Source organism: Mrakia frigida (assembly GCF_051309035.1).
Source record: "Mrakia frigida strain ATCC 22029 unplaced genomic scaffold BDY24scaffold_28, whole genome shotgun sequence".
Lineage (NCBI taxonomy): Eukaryota > Fungi > Basidiomycota > Tremellomycetes > Cystofilobasidiales > Mrakiaceae > Mrakia > Mrakia frigida.
Window position 1 is genome coordinate 374,751 of NW_027481253.1, and position 12,614 is coordinate 387,364.

Below are 12,614 nucleotides of genomic sequence, written 5' to 3' on the forward strand. Positions count from 1 at the left end.
CGAGGCGCGCTCCTGCGACGACGCGTGATCTTCCTTCATTTTCACCGGTCTCAACGAGGAGAAGGAGGTGATACACTGGAAAAAGAAGGTAGGGAAGCTGGGGGGATTATTAGAAGCTAGCCTGCAGGTATATGTGGAAAAGGAAGAAGGTTTGAGGCGGGAAAGCGGAAGGAAGATGGAAGCGCCACCCCCTGTCAACATTTCTCGCTCTCGTTCGCCCCTTTGCTTCCCTTTTTGCGTGAGCTCCTTCCCGGAGAAGGTCTGAGAAGATGAGGGATTCTGCTTGCGTTGGAAGGGGGGAGGTGAGAGCCGGGCGAGACAAGAGGAGGAGGAGAGAGTGGGGCTCAAGAGAGCGAGCAGAGAAACACAGATACAATCAAGAAAGTAGGGAGGACAGGCTAAATTGAACTGAGGTAGATGAAATTAAAGAAGAAAAGGACCGAGGGAAGAGACCTGAGAAAGGAACGGTGGACATGTCGAGAGAGGAAAGAAAAAACAAAGGACGGACGGTCAGCTTTCCCCTCTTTCTTCCTGAAAACGAGATAAGAAATGAAAGGTAATTCCACTCACGCCGTCAAAATCTCCATTGACCCCTCCCCATCCGAGCAGCAAACTACCTCCGCTCCCTCTCAAGCGCATCCCGAACGAAGGAAGGGTCGGGAGGGAAGGGTCGGCGTAGTGGTTCGATTCGAGGATGTGGAGAATCAAGAGGGTGCTCCTCCGAGCGAGAAGGACGAGGAGAGAGGCGTCGATGACCTGATTGAAAAGAGAAACGGCGTCGAAAGAACGTCAGAGAGACGATGGGCGAAGAAACCAAAGCAAAGGAAACCCGACGCGTCGAACTCACCCGATCTAAAACCTCCTCCTTCTCCATCCTAGCCACCTCCACAACCACGTTCTTGGTCCTCTTTCCTCCCGAAGCGGCTTTCAACGACCTCCGAGCTCGTAGCTCTCGTTCCTTGACGAGAATCCCTCGGAGCATCTCCCTCGCCTGCCCGAGGAGAACGTTCCTCAGCTCCGTGGTCGAAGGCGAAGTCTCCGCGTCCGGTTCGATGTGTTGGATCATTGGGGGGAAGAAGGGTTAGAGGGAGAGAAGTGGAGAGTGGATTCTGCCAAAAAGGAGGCGAGAACGATACGGGAAAGGGAGACGCGTGAGCTCGGGACGAAGGGAGGAGAGAGGTCGAGAGAGATGCTGCTGACCTGAGAGGATGAGGACCTTGGATATACTCGGGAGGAGGAAGATGCGATCTACACTCTTGCGAGGGAAGAGAGTATGGCGATGCGTGAGGGTGTAAGGGTTCTGGTAGAGAGCGAAAGAAAGAAGGAAAGGAAGGAGGTGAGCGAAGGGAGGAGGTGGGATGACGGACGGGAAGCTCGAAGCTCTCAACGTAAGGTCGACGTTCCTACAGAATCGAAAGTGTACCGTAATACTGACCGTCCGAAGTCCCCATGTACAGATTGTTGGCTATGCAGATCGAAGCAAAGATGAGGAAGGATCAGCTCTTGAAAGGAAGGGAAGGAGGCCTTGAGCTCGCAATCGAAGGAGGAGATTGAAGCTCACCGTAGGCTTCGACTGATCTACACCTGACCTTCTTCGGAGATTTCGATGGATCTCCTGATGCTTTGGTATCTTCTATCGAAGGGGTTGTCGATCTTGAACCTCCAGGGAGAAGGTTGAGGAGGAAGGGTGAGGAGCTGTCGAGTCGCACGAAGGAGGGAAAGCTCGTTTGGTGACGCATCTCTGGGTAGGGTAGAGAGAGTAGGAGAGAGGGAGAGAGAGGAAGAGAGATGCGAAAGGCTGATGTCCCGAAAAGACATGTTGCTGAAGAGGGGGGAGAGGGGGAGGGAAGGTCGAGGGAGTTGAAGGTCAACTTCGTCTTCTCTTCCCTCCCCTCCTCTCTCCTTCGCTGAGCAAGCCCCAATAGACGTCCAGGGGATAAACTGACTTCTTCAACGTGTTCCTGGACCTCAGAGGAGGAGCTTGAAGGGTTGGAGATGAAAGATGAGGCGGAGACGGACGTGGAGAAAGAGATGGGAGGGAAGAGATGGAGCTGGTTGGAGGTCAGTTTCGAGACGAAGCTCGCAACCTCGCTTACCCTCCCTTCCTTCGCCTTTTTTTCTTCTTTTTGCACGACAACAACGCAACTACCAGCTTAGCGACTCATGCCATCATATCAACTCTATCAAGAAACAGTTCGAAGTCTAGAGATAGCCCGGCAAGCAACAGACACGACAGTGTGCTCAAAAGAAGCGAGGGAGAACCTCTCGTCTCCCTCCAAGACGGCACCAGTAGGGAAGATCTGATGAACGGAATGGGTAAAGGTACTCGAGCGAATCCAAAATATACAGTTGGGAGGAAGGATCACTCGGACCTGAATGCGAAAGAAGAGAAAAAGGAAAAGATCAGGACGCGTCGCAAGTTCGAACTGAGAAGAGCGAGAAAGCGATGGGATCAAGAGAAAAAGGGATGAACGACGCTACTCACGTGGGCTTCTATCAGTCGGAGTTCCAACGCCGACGACGTTCCTTGGGTGGTGACCATCGAAAGTCCTCCCTTGACGTCCTTCTCGTCGGAGTGGTCTCCTTGGGTGTCCTGGACCCAAGCGGCGAAGGTGCATCCGAGGAGAGTGATTAGACCTTCAAAGGAGGGATCTTGAACGAGAAGGGTATCGTGGATCCTGTGGGAAACGCGAGTCAGAACGTGGCGGAAGAAGGAGAGCGAGAGAGCGAGGAACGCGTCGGGGACTCACTCCTTTTTGACGCGAATGAAATCATCGATGAGAGGATGATTGGCGGATTTGAGATAAGGTAGGAGGGATGAATCGATCCATATGGCCATCTGCAGGTTGAGAAGTAAGAGAAGCAGGTCAGAGCGAGGTTTCGCAACAGGATGAGCAGAAGGACCCACCTCCCGAGCGAGAGCGGTGAACTCCTCGTTGAACGCCCCGGAAGTCTCTCGATGAACGGCAACGAGCTCAGGACGAGCCATTCCTGTGCCAACCCAGGTGTAGAAGTGTTGAGTCCTGAGGAAGAGGAGGGATAGATGATCAGCCCAGCGAAACGAAAAGCGACGCGTCCAAGAAAGAAAGCACGAGACTCATGCTCGGACCTGCCACAGATGACGAGCATCATACTTCCTCATAGCTCCCATGGAGTCCATATATCTCCCCTTAAACCTCTTCATATCCGAAGACAGAGCGGGAGGGAGATGGATCCAAAAGCCCACCGACTCTCCGTCTAGATCAACCAGCTCGGACAGATCTGTGTGCAACCTCGCCTCCCTCAACCACTATGAGGAACGAGATGCGATTCAGAACGAGCTCGAGAAAGATCCTTCAGCCGAAAACTCACCTTCTCCTGATCCCTCTTGTACTGGCTCAAACGCGCGTCCAAGACCTTGTTGCTGAGTTGGTTTTTGAACCGATCCTTTTGCGGGATCGAGTGACCAAACTTGTCCTTGTAGGGTTGCTCGGAAAGTCGAAAGGGTAGGGTCGTAGGCGGTGGTGGATCGGAGAACGCCTCGGCAAGGCTTTGCTGGTGATTCGGAGGGAGGTCGAAGCTGCAGCGAAGAGATCAGAGGAAGGTCAGTTCAGCGTGATCAGCTTCGCAGAGGAAGAATGAGAGACGAACTCGATAAAGTTCGGTGAGCTTTGCACGTGGGCTTCCTCCTCCGTCTTGCCAGCATGTCTATAGACGAACTTCTGGTTCAACTTTCCAGGCTGAAGGTTTGAGTTGGGAGGAAAGATGTCCATCAATTCGCCCAACACCTTTCCCTTCCCATCGCACTCCGGGCAACTCCAGACCGAGCGAACCGTCGTCTCCAGAGCCTTCTCCACCAACTTCCTCCTCTTCCTCTCCCCCCCAGAGACCCTGCCAGCCTTCTCCTTCCCTCCCGAACGAGTTCCCATCGGCGTTTCCTCCTGGCTGGTCGCGTCCCTCTCCCTCTTCTCCCCAACGGATGGAAGGGAAGCTGCTGGGGCTGTTGGGTGACCATGAGACGAGAGACGATGTCCTGTTGAAGAATCGGTCGCGTTCGAGGGCTCGAAGGGGGCTGAAGAGGTGGTGGGAGAAGAGGAGGAGGAGGAGGAAAGGGAGGGAGCTGGCGGTGGTGGGTTTTGTTGGGTTGAAGAAGACGAAGCTTCGGGGTTGGAGACCTGAAGTTTGGTGATATGGTGGACAACGAACGTTTTGAAGGCGGTGGGTAAGGGTTGAGAGATGAAGGAGAGAAGGAGTGGCGAGGGAGGAGAGAGGAAAGAGGAGGGGAAGGGAGGTCAGCTCGAGCTCGAGATGTCTTCGTTCGTTTCCGTCCGTCAACACCCTCAGCACGCCAGCAGAAGAGGGAGAAGACTTACAGTGAGAGAAGCATCAATAAAGTCCCTGTCGGAGGGTCCAAGTACTAGACCCTGATCCAAGGAAAAGAGTTCGAGTGAGCTTCGAAGAAGCAGGATCGATGCGAAGGGAGGAGAAGGAAAGAAGCTCACAGAAAGACTCCGTTGAAGCTTGTCGATGTTCTGGAAGGGAACATGGCGAGAGGAGGAACGGTGAGATTCTGAGCTTCGATATGGGAGGTAGTTGAAAGAAGAGGAACTCACAGAGTCGATGCAAGCCTGAGTGGCGAGGAGCTTCGACTCGAGCTGACTTTGGAGGAGGCTGAGGATCCGTTTGCTCTCGAGAGTCCTCGAGGTCTCGATTCCAACCCTCTGAAGCTGTAGCTCGAGATCTAGAAGCTCGGAGATGCGCTGTAAGGGTGGCGGCGGAGGGTTGAGATCCAGAAAGGAAGGAGGAGGTGGGGAGGGAAGGGAAGAGGAAGGAGGAGGAGCTGAAGAAGGGACTTGTCGGCGGATTTTGGAGAGGTTTTGCGCCAGTTGAGCTCGAGCTCGGGCTTTGACTGCAGAGGGTCCACCCATATGAGCGTAGGATAGATGTAAGGAGTCGCTGAGGGGAGAGGATTGGGTCGTGGGGATGAGAGTTGAAGGAAGGAGGGAGGCGAGCCTCAGCTGTTCAGAGTTCATTTCGAGCTCGGGAGCAGCAGCTTCCTTCTGCTCTTTCCGACCCGATAATTCTTCCGCAAAGATCTGGATCGCTTATCGCTTCGACCAAATCCTGCCGTTCTATACTGAAATCTAGCTCCCGCAGTTTTAAAAAAGAACCCTCGAGCAGAAAGGTATCAACGGCCTTCATTACGACCTGTGTCGATTTCTGAGCGTCGTCGCGTCGAACTCATCTCTTCTCTTTCCTTCTCCTCTCCCTTCTCCCTTACTCTCGGACGCGCATCAGCAAACTCAGAAAGGATTAAAATTGAAGTGCGTAAGTAAGACAAACAAAAAAAAGGCATACTGGTCGTTAAGAAAAGTCGTCAAGAGAAAGAAAACGCGTCGCCACCGAACCCAACCACCTCCCTTCAACTCCCAGAGACAGCTCCAGCTCTCCCAACCCTCCAACACCGAGTCCCAATCTCCTACCACTCCACTCCCGATCCTCCTACACCTCTCCCTCCTATCCCACCTCCTCTCACTCCTCCCTCAGTCCTTCAAGGAACCCTCTGAACTTTCGGTAGGCCTCCGAGTTGAGCTGGAGAGGGGTGGATTTGAGTGCTCTGAGGAGGCCAGCCGGTTGAACAGGCTGAGGAGTGAGGGTCTGAGCCAGTTTGAGGAGTTGAGGAAGAGTTGGGGAGGAAGCGAGGGCGTCGATGGCCTGACGAACGAGAAGAACGAACGAGAAAGAAGAGAACGTGAATAGTGAGCTTCGCGAGAGGAGGAAGAAGGAGAAGGAAATAAGGGGATCAACAACTTACGATGTGCATCTGATCCTGGTTTAGCGACGGAGACCAATTGCGATGGGCACCTGACGAGTGAGATGGGCAGACTCGCTCTCCTCTCTCGTTCCTATTTCCGATGCAGGGTTTCCCGTTCTTTGAAAAAGAAAAACAAGAATGCGAGAAGGGGAAGTCAGTAGGGCTACTCAGTAGACGAGGAGGAGCTCAGGAACATACCGTGAAGAGGCGAAGTTGATTCACGCAGCCATCAGCAGCGCACTCCATGACCCCAGGCTGAAGGTCCGGGAGAGTAGGGACGGGGAGCTGGAGGAGAGATATAAAAGTAGGAGAGAGCAATCAGTCTCTTGCTCCAACTTCGAAGGAGTGAGAGGCGAAAGAGGGGCTTACAAGATGGACGCGTCGATCAACGATCGTTCCAGGAGCGAGATCCTCGATGAGTTTCTGATTCACCTCGAGGTGAGGCTGGAAGATGTTCTCGAAAACGTCATGTCGGCAGGTGAGACACATAGACGGAACAGTTCTGGAAAAGAAGAGAAGGGAGGGAAGGAGTCAGATCCTTCTCAGAACAAACGAGGGAAAGAAAGAGGAAGGAGAAGCAAGAGGCTCACCCAAGGGTAGCCGAAACCGAGGACGTTAGCTTTCGGACGTTGAAGTAGCCTCCACATTTGCCGGACGAGCAGCCTGTGAACCAGAGAGTGAAGTCGGTGGGGAAGAGTTGATCGACGTTGGGACTAGTGGAGGTCCCAGCGTTGACGAACGATTCGGTCTGCTCGACGGTTCCTCCGAGCCTGAGGAAGAACCGAACGAGATAAGTCAGCCAAAGGATAAAGATAACTTAGCTAGAGGAGAGAGAGGACTCACGAATCGGTGATCCGAAGCTCAATATGATGCGCCTCGCAAACGAAGATCCCCGCGTTCGGTCTGAGAGGGTGAGGGTAGAACTCCTTGAGCATTCCGAGAGCTGGGTAGTCGGGATCTTGGGTTGTCGAGTGAAAGTGGCAGCTCTTGATCTTGAGGAGAAAAAAAAACGAGAGAGGAGATGGAGGTCAGCGGAAGAAAGAGACATCGAAAGCAAAGACGAACGAAGAAACTCACCGCGCACACTGCGTCGGCCGTCGTCGCTCTTCTCTCGTCTCGAACTCGGTTGAAGGCCACGTCGTCGTCGATGGAACGTTGGTGGACCCACATCTCGGTAAGTCGGCTCCCTCCCTGTTTGGCTTGTTGGGCGGCGATGAAGGTAGGGTTGGAGAGGAGCTCGTCTGCCCAGGGGATGGGGATGTACTTGTCGACTGAGGTGGATGGAAGAGGAGGAAGAGGTTAGATGGGAAAGACGAAGAGACTTGAGCTTCAAGCTTACGCTTGTCTCCGATGACGATGGTGATCTGTACGAGTCCAGAAGGAAAGAGAGGAAAGCGGTCAGAAAAGAAGCGACGCCAGACGTCGAGAAGGAGAACGAAGCTCACCTTCATCCCTCTCGCGTTCAACCTGCTATAAACCCCAAAGATTCCCTTCGTCCAAGCCTCTCCGTTATCCTGCTTAGGAGACTTCGTCCCCTTGACAACCTCGAAGACCTCCTTGAACCAGAGCTCGGAACGGTCGGTCATCGATTTGGTTGTAGATCGAACCCAGAAACGAAGGCCCAACTGTCCCAACGCGTTCCTGAACGAGTCGGCGTGCCAAACCTTGTTCCTGGAGAGGTACAGGGCAACGAGATGTCGAAGGATTCTCTCCGCCTCGCTGGGATCGAGGTCGGAAGGTTTCTTGTTGGAGTGAAGGGAGGTGGAGGAGGAAGGGAAGAACTGGAAGTGGAACCAGGGTTTGTCGTCGAGCTTTGGGTTCCACTGAAGGGCAAGAAGAGAGAAATTGGTCAGCTTTGGGGAGGAAACCATTACGAGGCTGTCAGGTACGAGCGTAGGAGGGTTGGTGGTGGAAGAGAAAGAAAGAAGTGGAGGGGAAGGAGGGAGAAGGAGGGGAGGGCGATTCGAGCTCACGTTTCCCTTTTGTTTCAGTAGCTCGAGGAACTTTCGAACACCAGACGAAGACGGCACCTCGACGTATATCCTAGATCTTCCAGGGATACCAGCGTCTCCTACGTCGACTCCGTGGATGGAGTCATACTCGAGGAGGATGGAGGACTGCTTGGACATCGAAACGATGAATGCGTTCTCGCTCACGGCTTCCCCCGACTGGATGGCTTCCTCGTACAGCTTGACGTATTCCTTCGCGAGGAGATCGAGCTGTTGGGAATGAGAGGAGAGAGGATTTCAGCTTTGGTTGAGGGGAAGAAGAAGGAGAGAAGAGGAAGGAAAGTACCTCAAGCATCCCAGGAGCGAGGTAGAACTCCTCCTTCTTCATGAATCTATCCACCGGCCTGTAAGCTGCCGATCCGTTCACGAGGAGAGGATCCGATCCCGCTCTGGTGAGGAGGTAGAGCCCGAGGTACAGAGCACTCCTAGGATCTTCGCGGCCACGCGCACCCTTCTTGATGAGAGGCTCTTCGAAGGCGGAGAGAGGGATGGGAGACGGATCGAAGGGTTCAACGAGGTTCCAAACCTCTTCGATGTCGGAGAACGTTGGATCGGCGGGTTTGTGAGAAAGATGGTTCTGGAGTTGGGTGGCGTAGTGTTGGGCTTGGGGAATAGACTGAATCGTGGATTTGAAGAGTGCGAAAGGTGGGTAGAGCATATCGGGAAAGGGGGAGGGAGGAGGGAGGGGGAGGAAAGGAGGGAGTGCAGGTTGGGGGATTCGCTTGGAGCCGCTGCCTTTTTTCCACTTTCTCTTCCTTTCCTCTGCTCCTGGGTCGCGTGTATGAATTTTCCGTTTTCTCTCTCTCTTCCTGTTTCTCTCTCTCTTCCTGTGTTTCACGTCTCTACCTCTCACGTTTCTTCCTTCATTTCAACGACCTTTTCTTCCCTTCTTCACGATCTCATCTTCGCTTCTCTCCTCTTCCATTGCCGGAAAATCCTAAAACCGAGAACCGTGAAAATTCTGTAGAGTAGGGTAGGTTATGGTATGAAACCGTTAGAAACCTCGAAAACGGTTTCGAGTTTTGTAGCCTAGCCTAGCCTAGGGTAGCGTCCAAGAACGGAGGAGGAACGAAAGAAGATCAGTTCGTGAGCGGTTCGAGTTCGGTTCTCGAGCGGTTCACGAGCGGTTCAAAACTGGTTATCTTTGGTCCCATTTAGTTCTGGAGAGTTTGACTATGGTAGTTGTGTAGTTCGGTACAGTATTTATCAGTTTCTGCCCAGTAATCGTCTCGTTATAAACGGTAAGGACCGGTAAAGGAGAGTTTTCGATGGGAGGGAGACCGTCGCGTCGAGTTTCTTTCGTTTCTCTGATTGGCTCTAGCTCTTGCTCCAGGACAGCAGCAGGTGCGAGAGTACGATGAAAAGTCATCGCAGATACTACCGAAGCTAGCTAGATACTAGAAATGCAAGAAATTGAAGCGAAACTATACGAGGCGCGTCGTCGTCGCTCCCTCCCTCCTCGACGCATCCCTGAGTCCAAGAACCCAACGCCCGGAGCCAAGCTCCAGCCCAAACGAGAGATCCCATCCACCCACACGACCTTCGAGCAGAACTCGAAGACGGAAGAGGTCTAAGAACATACTCACCACAAGTCGAGCGACTCAGCTCTTCCGAGTCGAAGTCCCTTCGCTCCGAGTCGATCCTTCCTCGAAAGCTGCTCCGAACGACGACTCGAGGGATCCAATCCTTTCCTAGAGACGGGTAAGGGAGACAGAACGGTTGAAGTTGGTTGCGAAGAGAGAGGAAGGTCGAGACAGAAGAACGTCAGTCTAGTTCGAACGTCGAAGAAGGAAGGGAGATGAAAGCAAGCTCACGAGTGTTGTTCGAAGCAAGAGATTCTCAACAGTCGAGCTGAGAGGACCGCCAGAAACAGAGTCAGGAGTGGTATGGCGTGTTAGAGGCTGCTAGAGAGGGGGACGAACCAGAGGATCGACTGCCATGGCGAGATGGAAGAGGGAAAGGTCAGCGTTTGACTTCGAAAAGGAGAGATGAAGGAGACGATGGACGAGCGAGGACCGAACGAGGAAGTCTGCTGGTTCGATAAGAAACAGAGGAGTTGATGGTCAGCAGAGGTCGAAATCTGGTCGCGAGGTCTAGGGATGTGGATGGGACGTGGATGGGAAGGAAGGAGGGAAGGAAGGATGGTCGGAGAGGGAAGGAAGTCGATGATCGAGCTCTCTCAGCTGTCAGTCAGTTTCCTGACCCGAAACTTCACCGCGAATCTATAAAAATCCACACACCCATCAGCCCATCAGGAGAGAGTCCGCTGCAGAAAGAACGGAGAGTGGGCGAAGAGAAGAAGAAGGAAGGTCGCCCGCTCGCTTCCTTCCTCCTTCCTTCCCTCCGTGCTCGAGCCCATCTCGACAGCCTCAAACCTGCCATCCAGAGCCCAAAACCTCCACCAGGGGAAGTCGTACCAGCGAGACTCATGGAGGAGGTCGAGAAAAGTTGATAGACGAAATATGGAAGGAGAAATGAAGACGAACCACTTCCGCTCCAGCGTGTGAGCTCGCAGAGCACTGCTCCTCCTTCGACTCCTCCATCCACGTTGGAAGGGGCCGAGAGATCCAAAGTCGAGGGTAAAGTTGTCACTAGGATGGTAAGGTATCGTCTTGTTGAAAGGAAGAGGGACTTGGCGAAGAGGAGAAGGAAGGGGGAGGGGATGTCGATGCGGTTGAGGGGAGGATGACGAGGAGGCAGGGAGGGAAGAGGAAACGCAGGCTTCTGGTCGTCAAGCAGCCTCCAGCAGCGCGTACAAAATTTTCCCATGGCTCTCAATAGAGAGTATTACGATGATACTGCTACTCTCTGAAAGTGTTCTGATGTAAGGGAAGAGGGAGGAAAGAGAAGCGTCGCCCATCTCGTCGTCGAGGACCTCCGAGTCTCTCGTTTGTGTGAGGATGAGCGTAGGGAGAGGTTGAGAAAGTTCAGGAGGGATCAGCAGATGGTTCGCGGGATAATCGGGTGCTTTCGAGAAGAGAAGGGGGTGTGAATCCAAAGGTGTGTCAAGATAGAGGTCAAGGGAGAGGAGGCAGACGGCCTCCTTTTATAAGAAACGAGAGGCTCGGACATCGAAACCCAGAGCCCGGGCAATAAATCAGTAAGTAGAAACGTGTAGAAATTGCTAGACGGCAGAGAGAGAGGTGGAGGCAGAGAAAGGAGGGTCGAGTTGAGAGCGAGACGCGACGCGTCGAGCGGCCGGGCTCAGCTTCTTAAGGAACGCCCGAGAGAACACGAGAGTAAGGTAGAAGAGTAAAGAGATGGAGAAGCATATATAGAGGAGACATAGAGGACTATTTAAGCGAAAGGGAAGGAGCAAGGGTCATTCAATGACAGTTTGTCTCAAAACCTGACAACACGAAGGTCCAGAAATCTTCTCAAGGCGACCATGTAGCTTTCGCTGACCGATGAGTATAGCTCTGGACGCTGTAGCCGCCGAGAAGAACACTGAACAGAAGAAAACTCGTGAGAAACCGTCCTGGACGAGACGCGTCTGGTCGAGCGACCGTTCGGAAACCGCTTTCGGTCGCCCGCAGCACTGCTACAGTTCTCTTTCGGTTATCAAACAGCTCAAAAACCATGGAAAAACTGTTAAAGAACAGTCCTGAACCGTTTTTGGGTCCTGGACTGTTTTGGGACCGTCAGGAACCAATTTTGAACCCGACAGGAACCGATCCTGAACCGAACGCAAACCGAAATCGAACCGTCTCTGAACCTCAAAACCGTTCTTGAACGGGTTTGGTTCTAGTCTTGAACGGTTTCTGGGTTTCTTAACCGTTTTTGACTGTTCCTCACCGGTTTCTGACTGGTTCTTGGTCCGTTTCAACCTCGTTTGCAGACGGGTTTCAAGTTTTTGAACGGTTTCGGACGCGTCGCAGTCTCGTCTCGAGCTCGTCCTTTATTCGTTCAAAAACCTCCAAACCGTAATGAACCGTAATGAACAGACCTCGAACTCTACAAGAACTGTATCATATGCTATATTATTCTATTGTAGCCTACTCAACGGGGTCCTGGTTTTCGTACTTTCCGGCTATGGCCTACACTTGGAGCCGATTAAATCGGCGGGCATTTTTTAATCGGCGAGCCGATTACCAGCAGTCTGAGGTAGAATCGGCAATCGGCTGATTAATCGGCTGCCGATTTGCGGATTAATCGGCGATTCTGCCGACTAGTGGGCGAAAGTCGGCGACGAGGACGCGCTGAGACGGTAAGACGCGACGCTCTTCAAGCTCTGCGAACAAAGAAGGGTGGAACAAGAATGCATGATAATAGAAGGAGAAGGAAGTATAGCTTGAAGAGAGAAGGAAAGAAGAGTGAATAGCACCGACGGGTCGAGCAAAACACTAGAAATGGAAAACTCAGCGGTTCCATCGGAAACGAGATCAATCACTAAGGATGCCCTCCCCTTCCTGAGAACAGAGGCGAGAAGCTCATCAGGAACAAGCCCAGCGTTGGACCATCGGCCAAGGGCACAGGCAGCAGCGGCGGTCGAGTTGTTGAGGCGATGGCGGCGCTTAGACATGAGGTGGGAGGAGACGGAGAAGGCCTGTTCGACGTCGACTCCCGTAGCTATCGAAAATCAACCGCAACAAGGTCAGTCAGTGCGCGAGAGAGATTATAAGTGGATGAGAAGGAGGAGACTCACCTGGAACAGAAGATAAATCCAACACCATAGCGGTGATTCCGTCTCGTTCCCTCTCTTCGCGTCGCTCGGTTCCCCAGTCTCCGACAGGACAGAGCTCATCCAAAAACTCAACGAGTTCCGTAGCTCCTGAAGAAGAAGAAAGCACAGTATCAGTGGTGAGCGAGAA

General features: G+C 53.0%; 4 protein-coding genes across 4 annotated transcripts; all 4 read right to left on the reverse strand.

The window, feature by feature from the left end:
• Positions 1 to 238: 238 nt before the first annotated feature.
• BDY24DRAFT_148684 (uncharacterized protein) lies at positions 239 to 1,279 on the reverse strand. The gene is made up of 3 exons (XM_076636119.1): positions 1,201 to 1,279; positions 571 to 1,109; positions 239 to 453 (listed from the first exon to the last, which is right to left on the reverse strand). The coding sequence occupies exon 2, from the start codon at positions 1,064 to 1,066 to the stop codon at positions 614 to 616; it is 453 nt and encodes a 150-aa protein (XP_076494292.1). The 5' UTR covers positions 1,067 to 1,109; positions 1,201 to 1,279; the 3' UTR covers positions 239 to 453; positions 571 to 613.
• A 1,470-nt stretch (positions 1,280 to 2,749) lies between these two features.
• Positions 2,750 to 4,060, reverse strand: BDY24DRAFT_397834 (uncharacterized protein). The gene is made up of 5 exons (XM_076641607.1): positions 3,631 to 4,060; positions 3,352 to 3,559; positions 3,104 to 3,289; positions 2,909 to 3,023; positions 2,750 to 2,839 (listed from the first exon to the last, which is right to left on the reverse strand). Exons 1-4 carry the CDS (start codon positions 3,906 to 3,908, stop codon positions 2,976 to 2,978), a joined length of 720 nt encoding a protein of 239 aa, XP_076494293.1. The 5' UTR covers positions 3,909 to 4,060; the 3' UTR covers positions 2,750 to 2,839; positions 2,909 to 2,975.
• Positions 4,061 to 4,113: 53 nt separating this feature from the next.
• Positions 4,114 to 4,991, reverse strand: BDY24DRAFT_148702 (uncharacterized protein). Its single transcript, XM_076636120.1, has 2 exons — positions 4,593 to 4,991; positions 4,114 to 4,511 (listed from the first exon to the last, which is right to left on the reverse strand). Exons 1-2 carry the CDS (start codon positions 4,905 to 4,907, stop codon positions 4,320 to 4,322), a joined length of 507 nt encoding a protein of 168 aa, XP_076494294.1. The 5' UTR covers positions 4,908 to 4,991; the 3' UTR covers positions 4,114 to 4,319.
• Positions 4,992 to 5,199: 208 nt separating this feature from the next.
• Positions 5,200 to 8,518, reverse strand: BDY24DRAFT_397839 (uncharacterized protein). Its single transcript, XM_076641608.1, has 10 exons — positions 8,090 to 8,518; positions 7,240 to 8,013; positions 7,134 to 7,158; positions 6,872 to 7,065; positions 6,638 to 6,786; positions 6,385 to 6,564; positions 6,164 to 6,296; positions 5,993 to 6,079; positions 5,795 to 5,911; positions 5,200 to 5,694 (listed from the first exon to the last, which is right to left on the reverse strand). Exons 1-10 carry the CDS (start codon positions 8,459 to 8,461, stop codon positions 5,512 to 5,514), a joined length of 2,214 nt encoding a protein of 737 aa, XP_076494295.1. The 5' UTR covers positions 8,462 to 8,518; the 3' UTR covers positions 5,200 to 5,511.
• Between the last annotated feature and the right edge of the window lie 4,096 nt (positions 8,519 to 12,614).

Bases quoted from the DNA above. Each gene is read 5' to 3' on its own strand.
- BDY24DRAFT_148702 (XM_076636120.1), bottom strand. From the start codon at position 4,907: ATGGGTGGACCCTCTGCAGTCAAAGCCCGAGCTCGAGCTCAACTGGCG. The intron at 4,512-4,592 runs GTGAGTTCCTCT...GTTCCCTTCCAG, and splicing joins CTCAGGCTTGCATCGACTCT to AACATCGACAAGCTTCAACG.
- BDY24DRAFT_397834 (XM_076641607.1), bottom strand. From the start codon at position 3,908: ATGGGAACTCGTTCGGGAGGGAAGGAGAAGGCTGGCAGGGTCTCTGGG. The intron at 3,290-3,351 runs GTGAGTTTTCGG...CGTTCCTCATAG, and splicing joins ACAAGAGGGATCAGGAGAAG to TGGTTGAGGGAGGCGAGGTT. The intron at 3,024-3,103 runs GCATGAGTCTCG...CCTCTTCCTCAG, and splicing joins GTCATCTGTGGCAGGTCCGA to GACTCAACACTTCTACACCT.
- BDY24DRAFT_148684 (XM_076636119.1), bottom strand. From the start codon at position 1,066: ATGATCCAACACATCGAACCGGACGCGGAGACTTCGCCTTCGACCACG.
- BDY24DRAFT_397839 (XM_076641608.1), bottom strand. From the start codon at position 8,461: ATGCTCTACCCACCTTTCGCACTCTTCAAATCCACGATTCAGTCTATT. The intron at 7,066-7,133 runs GTAAGCTTGAAG...CATCCACCTCAG, and splicing joins CATCGTCATCGGAGACAAGC to TCGACAAGTACATCCCCATC. The intron at 6,787-6,871 runs GTGAGTTTCTTC...TTTCTCCTCAAG, and splicing joins CGGCCGACGCAGTGTGCGCG to ATCAAGAGCTGCCACTTTCA.